The 26,975-nt window shown below is 36.9% G+C and overlaps 1 protein-coding gene across 2 annotated transcripts in view; it reads right to left on the bottom strand.

The window, feature by feature from the left end:
* Nucleotides 1-26,975, bottom strand: part of Slc26a7 (solute carrier family 26 member 7) — a 112,496-nt gene that overhangs the window by 71,071 nt on the left and 14,450 nt on the right. The window contains exons 2-3 of one of the 2 annotated variants that reach the window (XM_074068819.1): nucleotides 10,351-10,461; nucleotides 4,189-4,361 (exon numbers count right to left, since the gene is read on the bottom strand). In XM_074068819.1, coding sequence (XP_073924920.1) covers nucleotides 4,189-4,361; nucleotides 10,351-10,461 — 284 coding nt within the window. Of the gene's footprint in view, nucleotides 1-1,797; nucleotides 1,921-4,188; nucleotides 4,362-10,350; nucleotides 10,462-26,975 lie in introns of those variants that run through there. The other variant, XM_074068820.1, reaches the window with a different exon arrangement.

The following is a 26,975-nucleotide window of genomic DNA, read 5'->3' as shown; positions in this document are numbered from 1 at the left end:
ATACAAAATGGTGCAAAATGGTTTTAAAAATATGAAAAGATGTGGAACATCATTCATAATTTTAGAGACTCAGATCATCCCTAAATAATTTCTCACCTGATTGGCTAAATTAAACACATTTTGTTGGAGAGACTGAGGGCACTCTCACACATTGCTAGGAGAATAACAATAACTATAATCCCCTAGGAAGGGAATTTGATAATATCCAACAAAACTACATTTAGCATTTAAATCCTGATCTAATAATCTTATTGTAGATGAACTCACCTTGAACAGACAGTAAAAAAATGAAAATGCAAAATGTCCATACATAAAGAGCATTGGTTCCTTGTGTTGAAATCCACCTAGATACTCAAATAGAGGAGCTGTGTTGAACAAACTATGTAAATACACCATTGAGTTTTTTGTAGTAATTAAAACGTATGAGCAGTATTTCTAAGAGGGAACATGGAATGATTTCCAATTTATATGATTAAGTGAAGTACAAAGGAATACTAACTTTCATACAAGAAAGTATTTACCATATGCAGGTATTTTCTCATTTTGCAAAACAAATGCAAGAAGTATAAACCAGAAATGAATGAAACAGTTTACTTACATGGTATGAATAAGAATAAAGTAGAAAGGATAAGAATACAGGGATTGGATGACAGTCCTGAGTATCCCCTTGTTTATGATTTTCGCAGCTCCTTCTTGCTATAACAATTATTCAAATTAAACCAAACTCAATTTTTTAAATCATAAAATTATTACCTGGCATGATGTTTGCTACTGATTGGTTTTCAGATGCCTGAACAGATAATTATCTTCTTAATTCAACAAGTTTTCTGAGAATCTACCATATAGAGATTCATTCATTGCTAAATGCAATGAAGTCTTTAAAACAGACTAAGATACTATAGTTATCCACAAGAACTTGGTTCTCTAGTGGATGTTTTACATGGAAGGAAAAGGGATGCTTTACATAGGAAATATTATCGACATACAAAAAGCTGGAGGATGAGGAAAAGAAAGGCAGATCTCAAATTGAGACATTTTGTGTTACAAAGATTGTTTGCCATAAGTACACACTTTAATTTCATTCCAGTTCCTTCTCTCTCTCTCTCTCTCTCTCTCTCTCTCTCTCTCTCTCTCTCTCGGCTGTTGTGGGGTTTCAACTCAGGGCCTCATACTTGCTAACTCCACTCCACCAGCCCTGATTTCCCTTCTAATTTTATGCTATCACTTTAGTCTAAAGATTACATAAGACAAGTGAAAATTAAGGAGTTAGACTGGAAACATTTAAATCATACTAAAGCATATAACTCAAGTAAAAAAATGTAGAGAGCTGTGTGGAGGAACATTAGGCAAATGAAAGCTACAATTCAAGAGAGAAACCTCCTGTGAACCACAAGAAAAGAAGGCAAAACAGGAAGTGCCTGGTAAGTCACGGAGCCCTTGTTACTAACTAAAAGGAAGCAGATCAGTTAGTCGATCGAATGTGCTGACAGACACTGAACCCTCTCAACACTCTTCTTCTATAACTCCTGGAACACAGGCAGAAATCCATGTCTGACAGCAGGGTTCTCTGTCACTTGCAGCTGCCAGCATTTCTAACTTACAACTCTGGAAATCAAATCAGATGTCACTACTCCAGACAACTTAACAATATAATCTTTTAATCTAAAGAATCACATCTATTAGGACTCCGGAGAAGAAAAAAAATCAACCTGAAAAGAAATAATATGCAATAAAACAACACACAAATAAAGCAAAGCAAACAAACAAACACCTGTTATGCTTATAGAAACTGAATACCTTGTCGTTTCTCTCATAGTCAGTGCATTTCAAATCTGAAGAAGAAAAGAAAAGTGACTGAGGAGCTGGATCCAAAAGACCCAAGTTTCTATGGTTCTAGTTGACAATGGACAGATGACTTTGGAGGTCAAATAAAGTCCAGCCATCTGTTTAAAAATTGACTAAAACATAGGTCACATATCCAGGACCAGAGCTAAAAGGAAAGAAAGCAGATGTCTGATGAAGTTATAAGAGAAAACATGCAACTATCTGGATCAGATTTTACATGTAATAAGAGGCCATGAAAATGAAATTATTTTTATTATCTTTAATAATATCCTGTTTTACAATTCTGGGGAGTTTCAGCCTGGGAAATGAGATTTGCTTTTTATGTTGTTAAAATTCTGGCATTTACTTTTATATTTTATCACCTAAATTCTTAATCCAAATATGCTCGATAAAACACCTGATGATTGTTTTGAACTCATAGAAAATGGTTAAAATGAAACTATGATGAACTTTGCTGGTCTTGTTGCCAATTACGTTTTCTCTTAGATTTAAAAAAATACAAATATGCACTTAAATCTATTTGTTCCATGCCATATGCAATAACAGAATGTCCAACATTAATAAAAAATCATGAATTCAAAGATAAACATGAATGGAAAATAATGGAACCAGAAGGAAAAGCAATTAATACAGATTTTTATTTCAAATGAAGAGACATTAAGGAAAACCTATAACAAATCTAGTATAACATATACACATTTCAATCACCAGTTCATTTATATGACTGATTATTTTTGAGATTGGGACAGATGACAAGTCTTTTATCAGGCCTCACACATGCCAAGCAAACAAGAAAAGGTCATGAAACCTGCCTGTACAAGTCTTAGAATACACTAATATCATACATGTTTGAAAAATAAAGTGAAGGTCACAGGTCAGCCATGCAAGTAGTCTTTGTTTTATAAAAGCACAGTAAGGAAACTATAGAAAATATGACTAGCTTTCTAGTCTGCTTAGTCTCCTTGGCAAAGATGCTGCTCAGTAACTGCAGACTTGAGTTCTTATTCTCATTTCATCTAGCAGCCTTAATTCATCAGTTCTCTAAGAACTTCAGTTTCCTTTTTCTAGGTCATTATCTTTTCTTTCTTCTACCCAACTCCATGCCATCAACTATTTTTCTCCCTTCTTGGTTTGTACATATTCTTTCACCTTGTAAATAGTGAGACACTGTAAAATAGAGCCTCTACCAACCCAAAATATAGCCATCCGGGTACTTTATGTACACATAATTCAGTAAATAAGGAAGTAAGCAAAAATAACCACAAAACAGGCAATTCCGTGTCTATTATTCAGTGCATTGCTATATGTTATGGTTTGGATATGAAATGTCCCTCCAAAATTCGAATTCTGAAATTCTGACACCCAATGCAATGTTCAGAGATAGAGATTTTGGGAAGTGGTTGGCTCATGAGGCCTCTGACCTCATCTATAGATTAATCCATTGAAGGATTTACAATTTGATGGCATCATTAGGATGTAGAGGAAATGAGGAGGTGGGGCCTAGTTGGAGGAAGTAGGCCACCAGGGCTGTGCCCTTGTTCCCTTCCCCTCTCTCTCTGCTTCCTGGCAGCTCTTCCCACCACAATCTTCTGCCTTACCACAGACCCAATGACCGTGGACTGAAGCCTCTGAAACTGTGAACCAAAATAATTCTTTCCTGTTTTAAGTTGTTTTTTTATCAGGTATTTCATCACATTGATGAAAACAGATCTAGAGTCACTTCTGAGCTTTCTAATTTTGATTACTAATTAGAAACAGCAAATTCCAATATTTTGAAGAAATAGATGACAGCAAACTTGAGAGCAATACCCATGTTTGATTCTCAAAGACTGTTAGAGATCTGAGTCCAAAGACCTCAGATCAGGAAGTCTATGATACAAACAAAGTACTACTTGTTGGTGATGTGGACAATAAAATTATAAAATGTTCACATTGTGTATGATTCTAGAAATCTAGTCACATCTTCCCATTGTAGAAATTTCTCCCATATCACCCCTTCTTGTGGCAATCTGGTCACTGTGGGAATACAAGGTTGTAAGTCAGCCTTGCTGCCTTACAATGAAACCATTCTATTTGTAACATATTTGTTTTGGAAATCTGGTACTTAAAAAGTCAACAACTGCTTCCCGGTATCTTTAATTTATTAATTCATTTATTTAACCAACATTTATCAAGTAACTAACTGTAAATGGTAGACAGTAATTCTACCATAAAGAGAAAACACATCTGCCTTTTATCATCTGGAAAGACAAACCCATTAACAAGAATACCAGCACCAGCACCAATCATCTTTCCTTTGCCACTGTTTTCCTTTCTGTGTCTACAAGTCTCAGGATTACTTACCTGAATCACACCTCCCAAGAAGGAAACTGCTGCAGCAACTCCAATCCTTTGTATCTCAAAGTCAGACAAGCCCAGCACACTGGAGTTACTCTGTATGGTGAGGTTCTGGCTGCTCTGAGGGACCAGTCGCTCCACAGCATTGGCTGATATTAGGGATGTCAAGGCAAAGGTGCCTAAAAGAGGGGGAAATGCAGGCAATCTGATGTTATTAACTTAACAAAAATTATTGAATTTTACCAAAAGTTTCAAGCCACGTAGACCTATTAGAAACACTCTTCTCCACTGTACCCTAACTTCTCAATCTTTTATCCCACTTATGGAAGAAACAGATACCTCCTTATATACATGTATTCATTCAACCTTCCTCTATACCCACCTACATGCTGTGTCCTTCTGAGTCGTGTTTTCTTACCTTTCTACAGCATAAAGAATGGCCTAGGGCAGGGATTAATATTATGGCATAGATTTGAATCCAACCCCTCAGTTTGCCAGCAATTGTGACTTAATATATACTACTCTGGGTCTAAACTGCCTCATCCATTAAATGAAGGTAAAAAATTCTATATTTTAAGGTTTTAGGTAATCTAAAGGAGAAAAGATTGAAGATCTCAGTAGGATCAGTGGCTAAATATAATCCTTTTGGCTGAAATGCCTTCTCTTCCCATCTGTCCATGCAAGCCTACTTGTCTTTCAAGATCTGTCCCAAATTCCATACTCACAGGATCCATTCCAACTACTCTTTACCAGGCTTAAAACTTTCTTCCTTCTATAATCTCATAACTGAGTATACCTTTGTTACAACATAACGACATGCCATGACCATAAAATGATTAAACATACCATTTCTGACTACTTTTATTACATAAGGTTCAGTAGTATTTCCTGGAAATTGTTATGGCCTCCTACAAATGTGAGTGCATGTTCATTGTGGTTCTCTTTTTTTTCCCAACAGTCCCAATACCTCTCATCTTGGCTCAGTTGCCTCAGATGCAGCCACATGGGCAGGGACCTGCTGATTCCCATGATGAGGCTCAGCAAACTCATGTTAAAGAAGACTACTACCACATTGCACAAAACTTTCCCCAACTTCTTACTTAAAGACTTTACTTTGCTACAGGTCATAAGTAAGGATTTGTGAAAAAGGGGGACCATTGCAAGAGGATGTAGATGGTCTGACACAGAGCAGCAGCAGCACAGGGCAAGAGAGACCTGTGTTCCACAGAAACAGTTCTTAATGGAAATCCACCACACAATCTTCTTGTTTTACTGGATAAAAGGAGCAGTATGTGCTGAGGGTTCAGAAGAATGTGATGATTGTAGATCCAGGGAAACTGGCCTAAATCTCACAGCTATATCTCAATCTCTTTGCCTAAAATAGAACACTTTCATCATCCAACTATTGTGAGGCTCACATGAAATAATGAAATATAGCATATGTCATGTAGTTAGCATCTGATGTTATGTACTTAGCACCCAATAAATGTTAGCTATTCCAATAATTCTTAGTAAAAGTAAGGTCAGAATTCTCTGCTATAGTCTGTTATTCTTTGTTCTTCTCTGAGAACTGAAACAATATAACTTTCTTTGCAAGCTAGGTCATTCTCAATAAATAAATAAATATTAGCTATCATGACATTGTCCTCATTGTAAAGAACTAAATTAAGAAGATATCAAGGAACTAATATATCTGACGACTGGAGATAAGACTCAAGATAGGCAACTCTAAGTAAGGAAAATTCATCATAGAATCTTGTCTTGATAAGACATATTTTTCAGGACATGTTGCAAGAGGATGGTTCTGAGATCAAATCAGATACACCTGAGAGTAAAGGAAGGTCTCTTTTAGTCTTTAAGTCTTCCAGAATACAGAGCAAAATGCTTCATTTGAAAAATCACTGAACAAATGACTCCAAAAATTTGTTTTAAAAAAGCTAGATGAATTAATTTTTGAGTTTAAGTCTATTGTTCCCAGAATTTGGCAGAAGATGAGCAGGAAATGAATGGTAAGAGGGAAAGGCTTCATTTGGGGAAGAAACATGAGTCCTGTCTGGATATAAGAGACCTGCCTCTTGGGCAAGTATGTAGCCTTGTATTTCTGTGACAGTAGAGTTAAGGAGCTGGGGCTACAGAGAATACGTGAGGATGTTGGGGATAATGTTTTACCTTCTCTATCTTATCCATGTTTTTATCTCTGCCCTATTGTTTCTCTGTTTTCCCCCTCACTTTCTCAACTTTTTACCTTAATTAGACTTTTAGCCTACTTATGGAACTCTTAAATATCATTAACCTATCTGGTAGCTTTAGAGTACTATAAGTAGCTTAGTCTAATAAGAAGTGAGTACAGGTCAGACCCAAGTTCATATTCGCTTTCACTGAACTTAACTGACCTCTCTCAACTTCCTTACTTTTAAAATAATTATAAAAAATATTGAGTTACAAATTTTATATCTAGAATGACATTTCATAAATAAAAACATTTATTACAAGCCCTCCCACATGGTAAGGAGAAAAATTCAGTAAATAATTATTTATTTTTACTACTTCTAAAGAGTATTGTTTATAGTCTTCCTAAATTTCTCTAAATTGCTGAACAGACTTTTCCCTTTCAAGAAATTTTCAAACTTAGAAGATGAGTAAATCCTAAAAATTGTCACATATTGGTTATCTTTAACAGTTCTGCTTCCACTGGATTCCTACTCAGGTGTCTCCTTTTTCTTTCTATTCCAAAGAATAAATCAGTTGATTATTTCTTGTGACTTCTAAAAGTCACAATTATATTTTAAGCAATGTTGTCTTAAAAACACATATATTTTAAATTATAGTTTAAATTAAAATAAGAAAATTCACTTTGTTGATTAAAACAGGATATTCAATGTCTTTATGCTCTGGGGTTATGAATTACTTACTTTTTAAAAGATGCTCCTAACATAATTTAATATTATACTTAATAATTTAGTATTGTATTTTGAATGCCTAAATCTGAGATAAAAGCTTAAAGTAATTTTTCTTCATCAAAGAGCTTTAGTCTCTTAATAAAGTGGAAGTGGGCATGACCTCACACACACACATTTAGATAAAATAAAACAAATATATTTATTTATCAAATATTTACAGGAACTTTTGGTGAGATTCTGTTGGCCATATGTGAAAGATCAAAGGGAATAACCATATTTTCATTTCTGTAATTTTCTTGAGATAGATAGATAGATTGATAGATAGACAGACATGCATTACACCATGAGGTAAAAGAAACAGCCCTTTCTTACTGATTCTGAAGAATTCTAAATGTTTGGTTAAAAACTAAGAAGGTCCAGCTTGCTCTGTGATATATAAATTTAGAAATAAAATGTCATTATTGTGCAGTAAAGTCTGCAAATTACACGTATTTCAAAATGGTTATTATTTACCTAATAGACCACAAGTTTCCTATAGCCTTTAACAATTTGTTAAATAACTTGTTAGTTATTGCATCTTACATTAATAGCAATTTCAATACTATGTAACCAGTAAAATGCCTACAGCAATTACCTAGCAAATAAAATGGTTTGTGTAAGTACACATTTAGGTGTTATCAAAGTGTGTATTTTTGGCTTCTTAATGTAATTATGGTTTATTGGACAAATTTGTTTTGCCTTTTTCTTTTCTCTTGGGTTAAACAGAGGAAATGCTTGTGGGGTCAGCTCTAACACCATTTGCTTTTTCTTGCTAAGGATATATTTAATTACTGTTTTCTTTCTCCCTCCTTCCCTCTTTTCCTTCCTTCCTTCTTTTTCATAGTACTGGGGTTTGAACTCAGGGCCTTATGCTTGCTAGGCAGGTACTCTACTACTTGAGCCACATCCCAGCCCAATAAATGTTCTAAGAAATGAAAATAAGCTGTTAAGAAATTAGGAAACAGGATGCTGCAATGATACTAAGTTTTAAGAATTTCTAATTCATTCTTGTGCTTTTCTTCTTTTGCAGCAATACAAAGAAAAGCTCATTCTATAACACTAAGTTGTCAAAATAAGAAAAATGAAAGTTTTAGACTTGGCCATATTTGAGTTGTCAACTATGCACATGTAACTTTAATCTGTACTCTCACAAGAAACTTTCTGAATTTTAGGGTTTGTGTTTTTGTAAATTTTTCCCTGAAATACACAGATGTATAGATAATAATGTATTTTAAAAGGTTATGTTAAAAAAAAAAAAGAGTTTATCAGAAAGGACAAAAAAAAGGTTATGTTAGGACAAAATAACATATCTACAGCTGTTTTTTTTTTAATTGGGGTTTAACTGGGGATTTAACCTAGGGCCCTGTGCATACTAGGTGAGCTCTACCACTGTGCTATAACCCCAGCCCTTTCGTTTTGTCTGTTTTGTTTGACACAGTGCCTCACTATGTAGCTCAGGCTGGCCTGCAAAACACTGGGATTACAGACATGTACCACAATGTTAAGTGCAAAGCTCTTAATAAAGAGTCTAATGAATAACATATGCATGGTTATGAAACTTAAATACATACATACATATATACATATATATATATACAGTAAGAATATATATATTTTATTACAGTCCTATATCTCTCAAAATTAGGGATACATTCTGAGAAACATTGTAGTCAATTTCACTGTGGTGCCAACCTCATGGTATACTTACTCCAAGTGGGAGCCAAGATTTTTGCATTTCTAACAGGTTCCACAGGATGCTGATGAGAGCACAAGTTAGGTAGCAACATTGTAACTGACTGCTAACTGTTGATTCTTCTTCCATGACAAATTGATGTAAAAAGTAAAATTTATGTAAATGACATATTATTTGCAGAGAAAATGTATTATTAATGTGGTGGATCAAATTATGGCCTCTCAAATATGTCTACATCCTAACCTCCAGAACCTGAGATTGTTATATTCCATAGCAAAGAGTAATTAATGTTGCACATGGATTAAGACCGCTAATCAGTTGACCTAAAAGTAAGGAGAATATCCCGCATTATCCAGGTATATCAAATGAAATCACAAGATCCTTTAATATAGAAGATGAAGGCAAACTATCAGAGTGAGAAGAGTTGAAGATGCTACACTGTTGGCCTTGAAGGTGAGGGAAGGAGCTATGAGCATAGGTTGCAGGAGGCCTTTAGACAACAGTAAAGTCCATAAAATGACTCTCTCCAGAAAGGAATGCACCCTGCTGACACTTGGTTTAGTCCTGTGTGACTCACTGCAGACTACTGACCTCCAGAACTATAAAGTAAGTTTTTCTTATTTTAAGCCACTGAACTCATTGTTATTTGTTACAAGCACAAAGGAAAACTAATACAAGCAGTAATACAACTGAAGACATTGTAATAATACAACTGACCACCAAAGACATGAGTCTAAAATGGTATTACTTAGAGGCTGAGCTCTTACATACACAAAATAAATAGATAAGCCTCTGTAGATATTTCTATTTTAAAGTATTTTTATTCCCTGAATATTTAAGATTAAGGTATCATTTTTACTATGGTAATAACTAGCTTTATTAAATATTTTGAAATAAATACTAAATTAAAACTATACATTAGTTATCTAGGTCTCACTACAATTATATGAAATGCAAGGGAACAACTTACTATGAAAAATGTGACAGGATCATGCAATTAGCAAACAAGTGGGAAGTGTACCCAAGTTTAACTAATACCAAAATCCATCCTGCTCTATTATCAGAATAATCATGACTGTTCACATTTTTTTTTTGGTAATGCAGTTAGGCAAGGTAAGACATACCTATTGAAGGGTATGATAGAAACTAGCCTAGAAGAAACTAAGAAGATCACTTAGTCTGTAAGTATCAAACACATGTAAAATATTTTAAATATTTGAATAAATTTTTTCTTTTTTTTCTTTCAAGTGTTTACTTTTTTCTTATTATAAATTCAGAACATTCTCCCCTTCTTTGATGATCTTTTGTAACTTAAATCTGCAGAGATTCTTAGCAATACTTGGTTGCATAGTAAAACAGCAATAAATCACAGTGTGTATTGATTATCTGAAACACAGATGTGCCTAGCCCTAATATTTACTGAAGTTTTCAGCAGTGAAGTAGAATTACTTTGGAAAAGTTATCAACAACTAATTATCACTCAGAGTCCCTTTTATTAGTAACAAGAGAAGCATAAACTTAGGTAAGAATTATTACCTGTGGCAACATGACGTCCCATTCCAAATATGGCATAAATGATGGCAGGAAACAGAGACCCATATAAGCCAAACACTGGGTGCACAGATGAGAGAATAGCAAAGGCTAATCCTGTGAAGAAGACCCGGGTAATTAGACATATTTTATATTCCCAAGATACAATCCATTACATAATAGAATAGCTATTGCTTTATTTAAAAAACAAAATAAATCATAATTTAATTATTCTACTTGTTCAGCAACAAAAACTATCAGTTCTGTCCAATATAAGAGAAAATCACTCATTAGTTCACATGCATATCTCAATTCCAAAACCATTTTGGACTACTCTTTGTCTCTTGATTGCAGAGATGTCTGTAACAAAACAATGGTTCATAATGTCTTCCTGGTAAGAGAAAGGTGTGATAGTATCATAGCAAAGTACCTGTAACCACTCTTAAATTTAGCATTTTCATATATCATTTGATTTTCACAATAAGATAGGCAGTATCAATAGCTTTACCACTGACAGATAAGAACACTGACAAAGAATGGAGTCTAACACAGGCCAAAAAGGATGAATATTGAGAAGTGGCTGGTTGGCTGCCTAGCTAATCAATCTAAGATTTGTATTACAGCGGCAACATCAATGCATGACCTTATCCACTTCCCACTAACTGGACTTTAGACTGTGTATCAAGAGTAGACAGAAAATCAATTTTACTTATCCAATGATCAAGAATAAGTCATGACTACTAATTTTTTAACCTCATAGACACTAATGCCTATACAGTTTGTATGTTACATGCACATACATGGCTAAATGACCACTGATGTTTCAATGTGACCAAAATATGACTTAGTATAGATTCACTAAAATGATCTTGCTTAAGCCAGGTGTAATCCTCATGCCCAGGAGACTGAATCAGAAAGACTGTGAATTTGAGGCCAGCTAAGATATACAGTGAGCCTCCACCTCAATAAAACAAAAACAAAACTACCTTCTTTGTACTGATTCTTGGCATTAAATAACTGTTACTGTGGGTTCTGACAAATTCATTCAAATTTGTCAATTTAATGCTGGGTATTTGATTGGACATAATAGACTTTACACAAGTTATTAAGAGACTGGAGGAAGAGAGTGGCATTAGAATCTGGAATGCCCAAACATGATGTGGCCAGGTCATTATTCACACTAGAGAATCTGGCAGCCTGTATCCAGGACCATTTGTCTTTACTGTTGAAATTTTACTATTTTAAATTAAAGATAATTATATTTTAAAAATATCTTTGTTCTTATAAATAAAATATTTTACAAGTAGAATAAGAAATTTTAGTCATGATTAAAATATGAGGAAATTCTACCAATGGCCATCTGGATAGCTAGTTTATTGGTAATGGTAATGTATTCCTGAAGTCTGATGAATATACATTAACAATGATTATAGAAGAGGCATTGGCAAAGGCTGCTCTATAATTTCATACAAGCTTAGTGAGGGGCAGCAGCTCTGCTGGTGGAAAGGGTGGTGTTAAGGGATAGGTCTAGAAGTCAGGGTAGCATTGAGAGGCTAAATAATAAATCCCCCAGCCCTACCCACAAGTATCTCAGTACTTTTGGTGTAAATAACTTTGTAAAAAGAAAAAAAAAGCATTGTATTGCATTTATAACTTGAAAAGCTGGAAAATAACATTTTCATTCAATTTTTCAAAATAACTTTCAGTCACCCATTTCTAGTAGATAAAAATTGCCTGTCAAGAGACAGAAATGCAGGCTGGAAATAAAGCTTAGTGGTAGAATGCTTACTTAGCATGTGTAAGGCCATGGGTTCAATCCCCAATGCAGTGTTCCCATAAAAGAAAAAAATATGGCCTATATTTAACAACATCATCCAAAGCTACTAAATCTACGGTGTGAGAAAGGGGAAAGCATATAGCATATTTAACAAACTTTCAATGAAATCATATGAATGATAAATTCTAGTCATTGTGGTCAAGACTGACAGAATTTTAATGGTCAGAGGTAGATCCAATGGGCTGCATTTCTGTTGGGTTTTTTATTTTTGTTATTTATTTTCTGGCAGCACTGGAGTTTGAACTCAGGGTGCTGCACTTGCTAGGCAGGTGCTTTACTACTTGAGCCACACCCCCAGCCCAATTTACTATATTTCTACACTATCTGCAAGATGCAAATGTTAATATGAAGCTGAAAGCAGTCAGATCCTCTCTTCTTGCTCTCTCTTATAACGCTATTATTTACAAAAATATCACTGTTAATGCTGAAAGATGTTTATATTACCTAATCTAACTTACTTAAGAGCAATGCAATACTAAAATATCTAGAAATGAAAACAAAACATATTAAGCCAAAGAGTTCTGAAAGGGGATGGGGGAGGAATGAAAGAGGAGGAAAAAAGATGGGAAGACAGTGAGGAGAGGACTCAAAGATTGAGATCTTTAGGTAGATTTTTATTTTTAAACTTCAAAAATTATATATTGATAACATAAGGCTGATGCGACCAGAAAAGAATGACCATTACATAGCTTTTAAAGATTAAATGTTAAAGAAAATAAGTTTTGTAAGTATAATAATGGCTGTTAGAGTACAGATTCCAGATTCCCACATCATAAGTCATTTCAGGGATTGTGAACATTACTATTCTGAGAAATCCTTAGTGCTAAAATTGAATGCCTTTTCCTCCAACCCAGGCTTCAGTGAGAATGGCTTCCCTGGACAGTGCCTGACTCTTGACCCAAAAGGACAGTAAAGCAGGCACACAGCTCAATCTCTGTCTCTGCTTCCACTATAATCTTTTGGTTGAGTTCACTAGAAGTGACTCAATCTCCACTGGTAAGAAAGAGAACTAGTTATCACAGAGAAGATGAGCAATATATTAAGATGTAGATTTTCATTTCCATTTCAGACTAATTCATCTAGATTTATGTGATAGCAATTATTACTGAAGAGAGATGCAAATTGAGAATGATATTGAAGTTGAGAATCAGTGCTGGAATGACATATGGAACACTCTGTTGGAGATATATTTTGAGATCTTTTCGTGTTGGCTTAGTGACCTCACCTTTTTATTGTGAGAACAATTAGGACCCAAAAGCACTGCCTTTTCTCCCTTTGGGCATGACTAGGAATTTTTTATAGATGGTAGCCTTTGGTTATGGAACTTTAAATACAACCCAGAAAACTGCAGCTAACACAACTCCAGTAAAATGTATTGTCCCCAAAATGTCAATCCTTTTCATAAGGTATCTTTGAGTATCATGGGCTGATTTGTATCCTCCAAAACTTCGTATGCTGAAGTCCTAACACTTGTTACCTCAGAATGTGAAGTACTTGTTTATAAATATGGTCATTACAGATATAAATAGTTAAAATGAGGTCAGAATGGAATAAGGTAGGTTCTAATCTAATATGAGTGATGTCCTTATAAAGAACACCATGCTTGAGAAGAGAAAGCACACAGGGAGAATGCTATGTGAAGATAAAGGCAGAGACTGGAGTATTATTTCTGTGTGCCAAAGAACACCAGAGATGCCTAGCAAACCTAGATGGAAGCTAAGGGAGAGGAGCAGAACAAATTCTCCCTCACAGCCCACAGAAGAAGTCAATCCTACCAATAACTTGGTTAGGGACCCCAAGCCTCCAGCACTTTGAAACAAAAGATTTCTGTTGTTTAATCCACCCAGTCTGTACTACTTTGTTATGGCAACACTAGCAGTAATGTATAGATATCAAGTTTTGGAGAGAAATAAAAAATGAAAATCCACTTGATGCTGGAGAGTTCATCCTCACACTCTGAACAAAATTAAAATACTCATCCTTAATAAATTCTAAATAATATCTTAATCTTGGGGGTTGGGAAAGGGTGAATAAGAAAGAATAATAGAGGGGGTGAATATGCTCAGAGTGCATTATATGCAGGTATGGAAATATCAAAATGAAACATCTCACATTGCATAATCAACATGCACCAATAAAAAAATCTTAATCTTCTCTTTCTAATTAATAATTCCTAAATCTCTATTATCATTTAAATTTTGTATTTTGAGTCATAAGAAATAGCATCTAAGAAGTTTAGTTCCTAATAAGCATCTAAAGGTTAACTGCTAAATGTAAAAGGTAACGCTTTAAAGAACTATGTGCTCAAAGCTCAGATGTAAGCGCTAAAACCCCACTCAGTCTGTACCACATGTGGCGCTAGCACTAGATGCTGTTTTTGTAGGGTCTCAAGACAATAACGTTCCTAGGACTCAGCTTCTGTAACTCTAAAGAAACAGAGGTTGCTGAAAGTCTAAACAAAATGCCTGCGTTAAGGTGAGCCAACCACATTTGGAACTATGGCCAGTGTTCCAAAGTTTGTGGAACTAGTTTCCACAAGAAATAACACAATTTAACTATCTCATTAGCCTCTCCAACTTCTAGTACCCAAGAAAGAAAATATCTGCAACATATCAAATGCTAGCTCATGGAAAACCCTAGAAGCCTCTATTCTCAACTGGTGGCCTGCGTCCAACCTGAGTCACCACTTACAGTATTCAGCACCCCATGTAAATTAGAAAAGACACCCACAAGGAGGACCGAATCGCCGACTTGTGAACAATGACTGAGCAGCTCAAAATACATTGATAAATTTCCCTGGTTTTCCATTAAAAAAACAGAAAACTTATAGTTTAGTCAGTTTCAAAAATAGATTTGTTTCTCAAAATCATGTTAAACCATTGTTTTTAGTATTTTTAAGTGGCCAAACTGAAACCAAGCGATGCTATTCAGTTCTAAATGTTGGGCTTACAGATGACTTACTGTATTTGGCTGTGGTAGAAATAAAACTCTAAGATGTTTAAGATATTTATTTTAAAATCAAAGATAAGGTTTTTATGCCAATAAAGCATACCACTTGATAAATCGGAGCGTTAGTCAAATAATACCCTCTCAGTAAAGTGAGCCAATATGACACCTTAAGGGAATGGAGCTGGCAGCATGATGCCTTGAATGCTGAACATAGGAGGTGTTTCTGTATGCATTTCAAAACCTGACTGTATCGCTACCTACCGACCAGCACCTCCTGGCATTATTGCTATAAGCAGCTCTGCTCAGAGTACTGTATTTAGCCTAGGATTGCTAAAAATAGAAGTGCTTTGAAGCTTTCATTCCAAGGAATAAGGGCTAAGTACCAGTAATTCCATGAGAAAGAGTCAGGAATTTGAAGAAAATACTGACAATAAGACTCAGAGAAAGGAAATGAAAGATTCAACCTGTGCTATATTCCTTAATCGCTGAATTAAGGCCTACAGAGTAGCCTTTTCAATAAAAATGGAAGGACAGCTTGTATGGCAACAGAAATGGAAGCAAGGATGAACATGAGATACTTTAATAGGCTAACAATTAGAAAAGGGAAACTTTCTAATAGTTTTCTTTAATGAAATAGAAAAGTTCTCTATAATCTTATTTTCCCTCTCTTTCCACTTCTTTCTTTCTCTTTCTCTCTTCCCTTCCTTTCCTCCTAACCTTTTTCCACTCTGTTTTTCAGATTACCTCATACTTGGCTCTGATTCAAAAGGAGATGGTGGAATTATCTGGAATTGTGGTAGTGGTAAGAATCTGGAGTCCTACAAATGGCCTATCAGCTACACATTTACTTTACTTCTTGAAGTTTCAGTCTTGTTCAATACATCTCATTTATGATGATTAATTATAATTCCCTTTTTAGTTATGCCATATCAGATTGTATTTTCTATCACAATGAGAACTTTCTAACTGATACCCTTCTAAACTCTGAGTTTTCCTTACATAAAAGCTCTGGAATGCTTTTGCTTTACCTTAACAGTTTTGTGGACAAATAAATAACACATACTTTTATTTGGTACTACTGTAGATAGCTAAGCATTAGGGTGAAGCATGAATGATTATATTCCATGAAGGCTTCCAACAAGAAGAAATGTTTACATTGAGTATTGAATGATGAGTAATACATCAGGGTAAAAAAGTACAAGGAGTAGATGTCCGAGAAGTAAAGTTGAAGAGATCATTTTGGGGAAAAGAAAAATGTTTAAAGGCACTGTTTAGTGCCTATGGCAGAAAGTCATTTGGTTTGCTCATCCAAGAGATGAATAAGTGTACTTTAGAGGGTAAAGGGTCTTATGCTTATGTACTCAGGTAGTGCTAGGAACTTACCTTGGATTTAGGATGTAACCACATGGACCTGCAATACTCCTCTCCCCCTAACTTCCTCTGCTGTAATACAACCACCAGATTAGAAAAATGACCAGGCTAGGAAGAAACATCAGTAGCCAAAGTTTTTGCCATAATTACTGGTACTCAACTGCAATCTCTTTTGTGCCAGAAGAGACACAACTGGTCAAACTAGAAAGGAAAGAGTTTGCCTCTTCATTGGATCGGGAGCAAAACCTAGAATTTGTCCATTGCTTAAGGAGAAAGAGAAGGGTCATCACCAGCAGAAATAGCAGGTTCCTGGGTGAACAGCTATCTTATTGACCGGCTGTGGCTCTGGGTTGGCCTGTTCCAGCCTGTATTCTATAAAGGAATTACAAAGGTGCACAGAGCTCTGTTACCAGAAGTCATCTACTGAACCCTGGGAAGGTCTCCTTGTATCTCTACCAACTGACTGTTGCCCACAGAGACAGAGCCTCCTATGCCTTCCTTGGCTTCTTGCTTGCTCCTGCTTGAGAGGTCCCAATAGCCAAACTTGCCTAGGTGCTGGGAGAACACAAACCCTGCCTAGAACTAACTTAAGGAATCGCAATGTCACCAAAGGGGGAAAGGTGAAACTGAAGATAAATAAGGCTGAGTACATCTGAAGGAAAAATGCTGGATGTAGAATGCTGGATGTAGTAACAAGGGGCTGGGCAAGGTGGCACAGCCTGTAATCCCAGCACTCCAGAGGCTGAGGCAAGAGAATGGTGAGTTCAAGGCTAGTTTGGGCTGCATTGTGGGACCCTGTATCAAAAAAATATTTTTTAAGCTCAGAGATAGAGGGAGCAGGAGAGAGAAAGAAGGCAATTAAAACAAAAAATATGCAATTTGCTAATGCAAACCATCAATAAAAAGTTTTGAAAAAGTATGCCTAATGTCCTGAAATAAAAGTGTTGGCATTATTGTGGCCAGAGAGGTATAAATGTCTTACTAGTTGGTTTGGGACACTTCCCATCCCTTACAATAGGTAATGTTGGGAGAGGTTGGAGTCTGAGAGAGGGAGAGGGCTGATTCTCCAAAGTGCCAGAAGAAGAGGGAAAACATGTAGGAATGAAACACAACTATATACATGTAGACCTTGAGGTAGCAACTTGGAAATTATCTCACAGCCTCCATATACTTATACACAATACTGTGTATTAAAATTGTTTGATAGTTGTTAAACATGAAAATAACCTGAATGTTCATTACTATTGAAATTATTAGTGCAATGGCACTATGGACTATTATACAGATGTTAAAATGATTGAGTTAGAACTATTTCCGTTAATCCTGTAGCATACTATTATGTATTATTAAACATGAAAAAAAGTTTCAGGCTTATGTATTTTGCATGGTATTTTTATGTAAAACTCCAAAAAAGGACACTATTGGTGTTTTTCCATATCTGTGAGATGGGGCTTTGTTTTTTTCATCTTAACAATGAGTTCATAAAACCTATAACATTTAAACATTTTTGATGAAGTATTTTTAAAACAATGTAAACATTATCCTGAATTTTATGGAAGTTATTAGACTATTTTCTAGGGGATCCAAGATGGTGGTTAGGGTCGGGAATCAGAATTCCTGAGCTTCATGACTCCAGAAACCATCTTGAGATGTGGGAGCTACACTTGGGTAATTCTGATTGCTTCTATCCAAAATAATAACCACCAACACATTAGGTGCACAGAAAATTCAAGGACTGACCCTTAAAATATCCTTTAATTGAACATAACAACTAGTACCACACAGCCAACAGGGTGCCGTTTCTCCCTTTTCTCCTTCTTCTTCTTTCAATAAGCAGAAGATAAGAACATCAACCAGAATTGAACTCTGCGACATCCTGTACCCCTAACCTGTGGAAAGAATTCCTATACCCCACCTTGCTGAACCCAGTTCTAGGAAGTGTCTGCCTTGAGAAAAGCATCATGCCATTTCTCTCCTCCAGCCTGTTTCAAAGCTGCCTACATAAACCTGCAGACAAAACAGGTGAGCAACACACACCACACGTTATACCTTTACCCACCCTCCCACTCCCTTCACCCACTCCCAACATAATCCAGTGCATCCCTGGGGAGACTAAACTCCCCTCCCAACAAAACTGAAAAGCATAAACAGCAAATTGCAATTTAACACCAATGGTGGGGATGGGGTGAAATGCTGAATCTGCCCCGGAAAACTGAGTGGTGCAAGGAGCCAAACTCTCAGTGAAAGGGAAGGCAACAAAGGCTAAAAGCAGAGGGAGGTGACAAGCCAACCTCCCTGAGGAGCCAAACTAGCACTGAGCAGAGACGAGGAGAGGCACAAAGGCTGAGAGTGGAGGTGGGGCAACAAGCCAACCTCCCAAAGCCAGACATGGTGGATCACTGAGCAAGTCTCACAGCACTGAAGGTAGTACTCAAAACTGAACTGCCCCACCTTGCTGGGGGAGGAGTTGACCAGACAGTTGCAGCTGTAGGACAAAGCAGTGGCTGCCTGGTGAAAACAATAACAGACCTGACCACCTTGCATGAAATGGCAGTTACCTCAGGTCCCAATTGCAACCTGCCCTGAGGACAGAGGGAACCAAATAAATGCTGCTCACAAACCAGTCACCTGGTGAGACTACTTCAGAGCTCCCACTTGCAACAGACAGCCCATAAAACCAAGGGAAAAAACCCTCCAGCCATCACCATCCCAAACTGTCAGATGAGAGGGGCAGCACCCTTCCCCACAAAGCCCAGAATTCTAAGTGTCAATACAAGAATTGGACGCCAAAGGAAAAAGTCTAGAACTGAGCAGACTGAACTTTTTCTTGTTGCTGTACCGTTTTTTCTTCTCTGTTACTAACTTAACCATCACTATTTTCCCATCCTAGGGATATACCCAAAGGAATGAGACTCAGGTTATTCCAAAGGCACCTGAACACCCATGTTTAAAGTTAGTTAGATTCAGAAGGCCAAAAATCATAAGTTCTCCCTCATATGCAGATTATAGACCTAAAACAAATGCAATAATATTATTGGACATGGGTCACACACTAAGGGGAGAACGTACAGGGGAGGAACAGGGAAAGGGAAGGAGACCTAAAACTTGAAAGTTGTTGATGTGCCCACTGTAGAGGAGCAAATAAAGTAATCTTAAATTGTCAGAGGCCACTGTGGGAAAGTGACCGGGAAGTAGTGAAGAGGCCTGATAAGGATGAACCAATGTGGGTTGTAATACACATGTGCATGGAAGCAATGCTAGGAATCTCTCTGTATAGCTATCTTAACTCAAGCTAGCAAAAATGTTATGCCTTTCTTATTATCTCTTATGTTTTCTCTTCAAAAAAACTGGAGAAGAGGGCAGAACAGGTTCTGCCTGGAAACGAGGGGAAGAAGTGGAGGAGGTGAGGGGAGGGAGGCAGGAAGGAGAGATGGCCCAAACAATGTATACACATAGGAATAAATTATAAACTATTAAAAAGTTAAATTAAATTAAAATTAAAATAAGTAGAAGGAGAACAGGCAGGAACCATGAGCCTGCCTAAGAAAAGGAGGAAAAGACTTAGTGCCAAATAGAGACATGGAATCAAGAAAAGTTTAACATATTTTTATTAGTTTTAAGATAAAAATAAATGAGTCCAGGGCAAATTCGGGTTTTGAGTTCTAAATCTTATCCATATTGAGAGACTTCCTAGAAAAAACGAAAAGTGCAACATAAAATTAGTTGCCTTAAATACCAAACTTGAAATTATAAAACTGCCAGAAAAAAACGTGGAAGAAACGCTCTGTGTCATTCATCTGGACAATAATTTTGTTAAGTGTGACACCAAAAGTACAGGCAACAACAACAATAATGAAAAGACAATTAGATTATGCTAAACTTCTGCACAGCCAAGGAAACAACAAAGTGAAGGAACAACATATAGGTTGGTAGAAAATATTTGTAAACCATGAATCTTATAAAGGACTAATATCCAAAATATATAAAGAACTTAACTCAATAGCAAGAAAAGTGGGCAAAGGACAGAAATTTCTTAAAAGAAAGCGTACATTAAATATTTGAATTATAGACATTAATTAACTACTGTCTTCACAAGTCCTTGTAATAGTGCCGCACTATGAATTTCTCTCTGTCAATGGCAGTACTTCACAGCAAACTCCTCTTATCCAAATCCCAAAAGGAACTTGTAGCACTCCAATGACACTGGGCATGAAGTGTGACCCACAGTGGTTCACACCTATAACCTAACTGCTCAGGAGGCTGAGGAAAGAGGATGACAGGTCTGAGTCCAGCTAAGGGGAAAAGTGTGAGGCACTATCCAAAAAACAAAGTAAAAAACAGCAAAGAGGTGGACTGGCTCAAATGGTAGAGTACTTGCCTAACAAGTAGGAAACCCTGAGTTCAATCTCCATTATTACCAAAAAAAAAACAAAAGAAAAAAAATTGTGATTCCAGGAAAGTTGGTTTTAACCAACTTGGTGCTTTTAACCAATTTCTATTAAAATATCTTACTTTGAAAATTTGACAAAAATATATATGAGCATGAAAAAAAACATGGTCTTAGAAGGGGCGCATACAAACAAGGATACAGTACTGAACAGGAGAAATACTGAGCATGCAAAAACAAGTCTAAGTGCTTTACACGTGAATTACCAAGAGCAGTGGGGATAACTCACCTCCATTTGAGAGAGGCATTCGGGAGCTAATGCCTTGTGTGAGAGAGCCAGGTAGAATCTGGACAAGAAGCACAGATAGAATATTTTCAAGTGTTTTTAGAAATACAGAGTTTATTACCTAAGGAAGAGGGGTTCCTAGGATGCATTGATAAAGACTTGCTTTGAAGATAGAATGGAAGCTCAAGCCAGAGAGGAGGACACATGTCCCAATTTAGAAAGAAATAAAGGAGAAGAGTTTGAGAAAGGATCTGATTTTATATGGTGACCAAAGTTAACAAGATCCAAAGCCACCTGTGCAGGTAAATATCTCAAATATACATGAAATACATTTCTTCATTTTGTTTTGTTTTTTTTTACTACATTTACTTTGGACTCAGAGACCACTTGGTCAGGAAGAGAAAGACATGAAAATTGCAGCCCATCTTTCCAAGTCTGAAGGTGACCTGGAAGAAAACCACAAGTATGTGAGATGTGGAAGGAAGTAGATGGTAAAATACTGTGCATTCAAAACACCAGCAATTCATAGCCTTGGCTGTGACCTTTAAGTAGACTGTTGGTAAAAGAACTGTTTTTTGCTTCAGCAAAGTTTAACCCAAGTGGAAAGAGGAACAGTCAGGTGTGAATCCTGACAATAGTTCTAATAAATTAGGTCTTCTAATCTCAGGAAGCCCAGTTTTCTTGCAGGGATGAACAATGACCAGTCTGGAACCAGATGTAAGCCCAGAAGGAAGAATACTGGCTACTGGAAGACCTGATGGGGGAGAATAATTTTAGGTGAACATCTATTCCTACTCCTAGCATCTGTTGGAATCATCACTGTAGTTATAGAATCCAGGTGTTATGGACATAATTGGGGCTCGTAGCCCTACAATAAGGATTAATTACTTCTTTGAAAAGTAAAAAATGTCATATGAATACAAGCTAATACTAATAAAATATACAAATGCAAGTTAGTGATGAATTTGTTTGATCAGGTTTGACTTTGAATCTTAATGAATTATTTTTTCAAAAGCACTAATAGAAATCTCAGGACTTTATCCTTGTCACCTCTACTTTTCATAGTTCTAGAAGAAGTGATGTTACTTAACTATATTCAAAGTTTCAATTTGGGGAGGAAAAAGAAGTAATCCCTTAGATTTATAGAGACAAAATTCTGTAAACATCACACCATGCTTGTGAGATGATAGCATTTTACAAAGTATGATAGTTTACTTCAAAAATTCATTGCATGCAGCAATCTTTCTCTGGAAGAGTTAATTTAATACTTAAAGATAATCCAGCTACCTCCAGAGAGGATTACTTAGCTCAAGGACTTCAAGTGGATAAGTATGCAACACCCAACTGTAAAGCCCACATGTGAATGAGGGAATGTCAAGCAGGGGAAAGACCCACATCCCTAATCTCTGACTCTGAACAAGTCTGAGCAGCACTGTCTCATCAGCCCAGGGCACACAGCTGCTGCCCAGGCTGGCACTCCCTTCTCACACAATGCAGTCTAAGAGAAGACAGCAGCTTGGTACCCACTTTCATACGAAAGCAATAATGATGTTTTTTTCTGAACACTGACAGTCTCCAGCAATATCCCAAACAGCTTATGCAGAATAAACTAAATGAGAATGATCATGGACCCATGGGACACAAACAGTTGTTAAAATGTTCTTTTACCCAGTCATGGACATAAGTGCTGGCTTACATGCCTACAGAACCTAATGGAGTGATGTAACAGGCTGAAAATGCTAATTAGGCTATTTGGCATCTCTTCCTATTCCCTTTTGGATTTGTTTGTTTATGATTCTGGCTTTTTTTTTTTTTAACTGAGTAAGCAGGGTTTGGGGGAGAAAAAAGATTGGAAGAGAGAAATTCATACATAGAATTCCCTGAAGATGTTAAAAGGCATCCATCTGGCAAGTGATATCAATAACAGCTAGAAGCTTGAAGTGCCCATCCTTAGCAAATGTGGTGAGGGGGGAGTTATCCTTAACATTTTGTATCATGCTTAAAACTTCCATAATTTAATTGTTTTAGAAGATTTCTTACAAAGCTGATGTTTTCCATCTTTCTTACCTTCAAGTAAAAGAGCTAAAACCTACACGTAGGAAAACATCTGCCTACAATTAATCACCTACTATGTGCCAGGCACTCATGATATACCCAGATAAAAATCCCTGTCTTCATGGAGTTTCTGTTTATAATCCCACATACTGGTCAATGTTCTCACAGGGAATAGATTATGATGATAATAGTAATAGCTTTACAATATTAGCATTTATTGAATACCTCACTTACTCTAGATTCTGCCCTGAGCATCTTACATTCTCTCATTTCTACTCCAAAGAAAATCTGTGTATTAGGTATTATTAGTCACATTTTATACATTGGAAAACTAAATCACAGAGCAGGGAAGGAACTTGCCCAAGTGATACAGGCAGAGTCCAAACTCAGGTCTCTCTGACAGTTATTTTATAAGTACTTATAAAACTGTTACTGTGTACCCAAATCCATATTAAATTTAATGACAGATATATAGAAATGAAAACAACTTAAATGTTCATCAACTGATGAATGGGTAAAGGAAAGAGTGAGATCCTATCATTTGTGACAACATGAATGCAGCTGGAGATCACTATGTTAAGACAAGTACTGAATGATCTCACTCATATGTGTTACATAAAAAGGTCGATGTATTAGAAGTTGAGCATAGGTTACTAGAGGCTGGGGAAAGTGAGCACAGGGAGGGATAGGGAAAAGCAGATCAATAGGTGCTAAGTTCCAGTTAGATGAGAGCAAGAAGTCCTAGTATTGCTTACTCTTAAGACATGGAGGAGGAACTTGCAAGAGTGATAGGAAAGAAAGAAGAGACTATTTCAGATAGAGCCTAAAAAAAAGGGACCTCATTACTCAACATTGTGTTGGAACAAAGAAAAAGTTAAATAAGTGGTTGGTATTTCATAGCATTCAGACGTGATCAGTAGGTTTTCTACAGAGTGTCTTCAAGGCATAAAGGTCATAATAAAGAGAAAAAAATGTGTACATAGTTGGACTCAGGCAAGAACTTTTTATGGAGGGGCATAGCACTGGGGTTTGAACTCAGAGCCTCATGCTTCATAGGTAAGTGCTCTACTACTCGAACCAAACCCCCATTTCCAGGCAAGAAGAACTTTCTTTCAAAATAATAGGTAGGGGAGAATTCCAAGATGGCGGCTAGAGGGAGGAAGCAGAAAGCAAGCCTCCTATAGTGAAATCTTGGAGAGACACTGGAGACACACTTTGCGGGCATAATCACTGAGAAAAGGCATAACTTTGACCCCTCCACACCTCCTGCCGGCACAGAAAATCTCCACTTCACTTTAAATGGAGAAACAAGGAAGGACCCCCGGGCCACCAGTCACTGGTGCCCAGATGGCTTGGGAAGACGCTGACCAGGTGAGCTTCGCGGTACCACGGTACTCCCACAAACAAGCCTGGGCCAGAGGAGCATAGCCCCCTGGACAGACTGACCTCCACCCGGGGAAAAAAGAGAAACTGAGTAATAAGCAATAAGAACAAATAAGACACTCAAGAAAGAGGGTGGGGCACCCTGAGCGCTGAAGATTGGGGGAAGGGAATCCTTCCCGGGACTGTAAATAAACAAGCCAGGTGGGCCGGAGAGGCTCTGGCGGGAGCGGGGGCGCATGCCCAGCAACCAGGAGAGGGAAAGCTGGTGAGAATGGCGGAGGGAGGAAAACTCCACAGGAGAGGAGGGAAGACCCACTTCCTACGTGAACTGTAAACAAACATGGCGGCTGGCAGGAGCAGCAGCACTGCCCAGTAATCAGAAGCAGGAAAGCTTGTGAAAGTGGCGGTGGGAGGAGAACTGCACAGGAGAGGGGGAAAGACCCACCTCCCACATGAACTGTAAATAAACACAAAGGCCTGAGAACGCAGGGGCAGTGTCACCTTTCCCAGTGCTTGGAAAGGAGAAAGCCTGTAGCAGAGGCTCACGCACAGGAGAAATCTGAGCAACAAAGACTGCAGGGCCAGGTGAGTGCTAAGCTCACCCCAGAGATCTGCGTAAATAATGCCTCCAGCAACAGCAGGCTGACAACAGTGGGCAGGCAAGCCACAGTTGCAGAAACCATTCTCAGAACTGTCTCCAGACCTTTTTTTTTTGGTCTCCGTACCTTTGATGAGAGAACAACCGAATTACACCTCCAAGCTGAAAAACTTACTGAAATTGTATTGCATTTGAACTTGGGACACTTGGTGGGGTTATTTGTGTGTGTGTATGTGTGTGTGTGTGTGTGTGTGTGTGTGTGTAGTTTTGTTCTTCTTTATGCGTCCCCTTTGATGAGACAAATACAGAACAAAATCTGACACACCATCTCCAGGACTGGAGACTGTGACTTCACTGCATTTGAACTTGGAGGTTTTTTGGTTTTTTGGTTTTTTTAAATTTTCTATTTTTTCATTTTATTTTAATACATTTTTATGAATGTATTAAGACAACTAAATGACAGGAATCACCACATACCTATCAGTACTAACACTTAATGTTAACGGACTTAATTCACCCATCAAAAGGCACTGCTTGACAAAATGGATTAAAAAGGAAGATCCAACAATTTGTTGCTTACAGGAGACCCATCTCACCGACAGAAATAAGCATAGGCTTAGGATGAAAGTCTAGAAGAAGATTTACCAAGCCAATGGCTCCCAAAAACAGGCAGGAGTAGCAATATTTATCTCTGACAAAGTAGACTTCAAACCTACATTGATCAAACGAGATAAAGAAGGACATTCCATACTAATAAAATGGGAAATAGACCAAAAGGAAATAATAATCATCAACCTGTATGCACGCAGTGTCAACGCACCCAATTTCATCAAACATACCCTGAAAGACCTAAAAGCATATATTAACGCCAACACAGTGGTTGTGGGAGACTTTAATACCCCATTATCATCAATAGATAGGTCATCCAAACAAAAAATCAATAAAGAAATCCAAGATCTAAAATATGCAATAGATCAAATGGACCTAGTAGATGTCTACAGAACATTTCATCCAACTTCTACACAATATACATTCTTCACAGCAGCCCATGGAACCTTCTCCAAAATAGATCATATCCTAGGACACAAAGCAAGTCTCAGCAAAAACAAGAAAATAGAAATTATACCTTGCATACTATATGATCACAATGCAGTAAAAGTAGAACTCAACAACAAAAGTAAAGACAAAAAACATGCAAACAGCTGGAAACTAAATAACTCATTACTTAATGAAGAATGGATCATTGATGAAATAAAAGAGGAAATTAAAAAGTTCCTGGAAGTCAATGAAAATGAAAACACAACCTAACGGAACCTATGGGACACAGCTAAGGAAGTCCTGAGAGGAAAGTTTATAGCCATGAGTGCATATATTAAAAAGACTGAAAGATCCCAAATCAATGACCTAATGATAAATCTCAAACTCCTAGAAAAACAAGAACAAGCAAATCCCAAAACAAATAGAAGGAGAGAAATAATAAAAATAAGAGCTGAAATCAACGAAATAGAAACCAAAAAAACCATACAAAGAATTAATGAAACAAAAAGTTGGTTCTTTGAAAAAATAAACAAGATCGATAGACAGACCCCTGGCAAACCTGACTAAAATGTGGAGAGAAAAAAGCCAAATTAGTGGAATCAGGAATGCAAAAGGGGAGATAACAACAAACACCATGGAAGTCCAGGAAATCATCAGAGACTACTTTGAGAACCTATATTCAAATAAATTTGAAAATCATAAAGAAATGGACAGATTTCTAGATACA

This window comes from Castor canadensis, chromosome 3, assembly GCF_047511655.1.
Source record: "Castor canadensis chromosome 3, mCasCan1.hap1v2, whole genome shotgun sequence".
NCBI lineage: Eukaryota > Metazoa > Chordata > Mammalia > Rodentia > Castoridae > Castor > Castor canadensis.
Note: the sequence above shows the minus strand (reverse complement) of the source record. Positions and strands in the feature narration are given on the sequence as shown.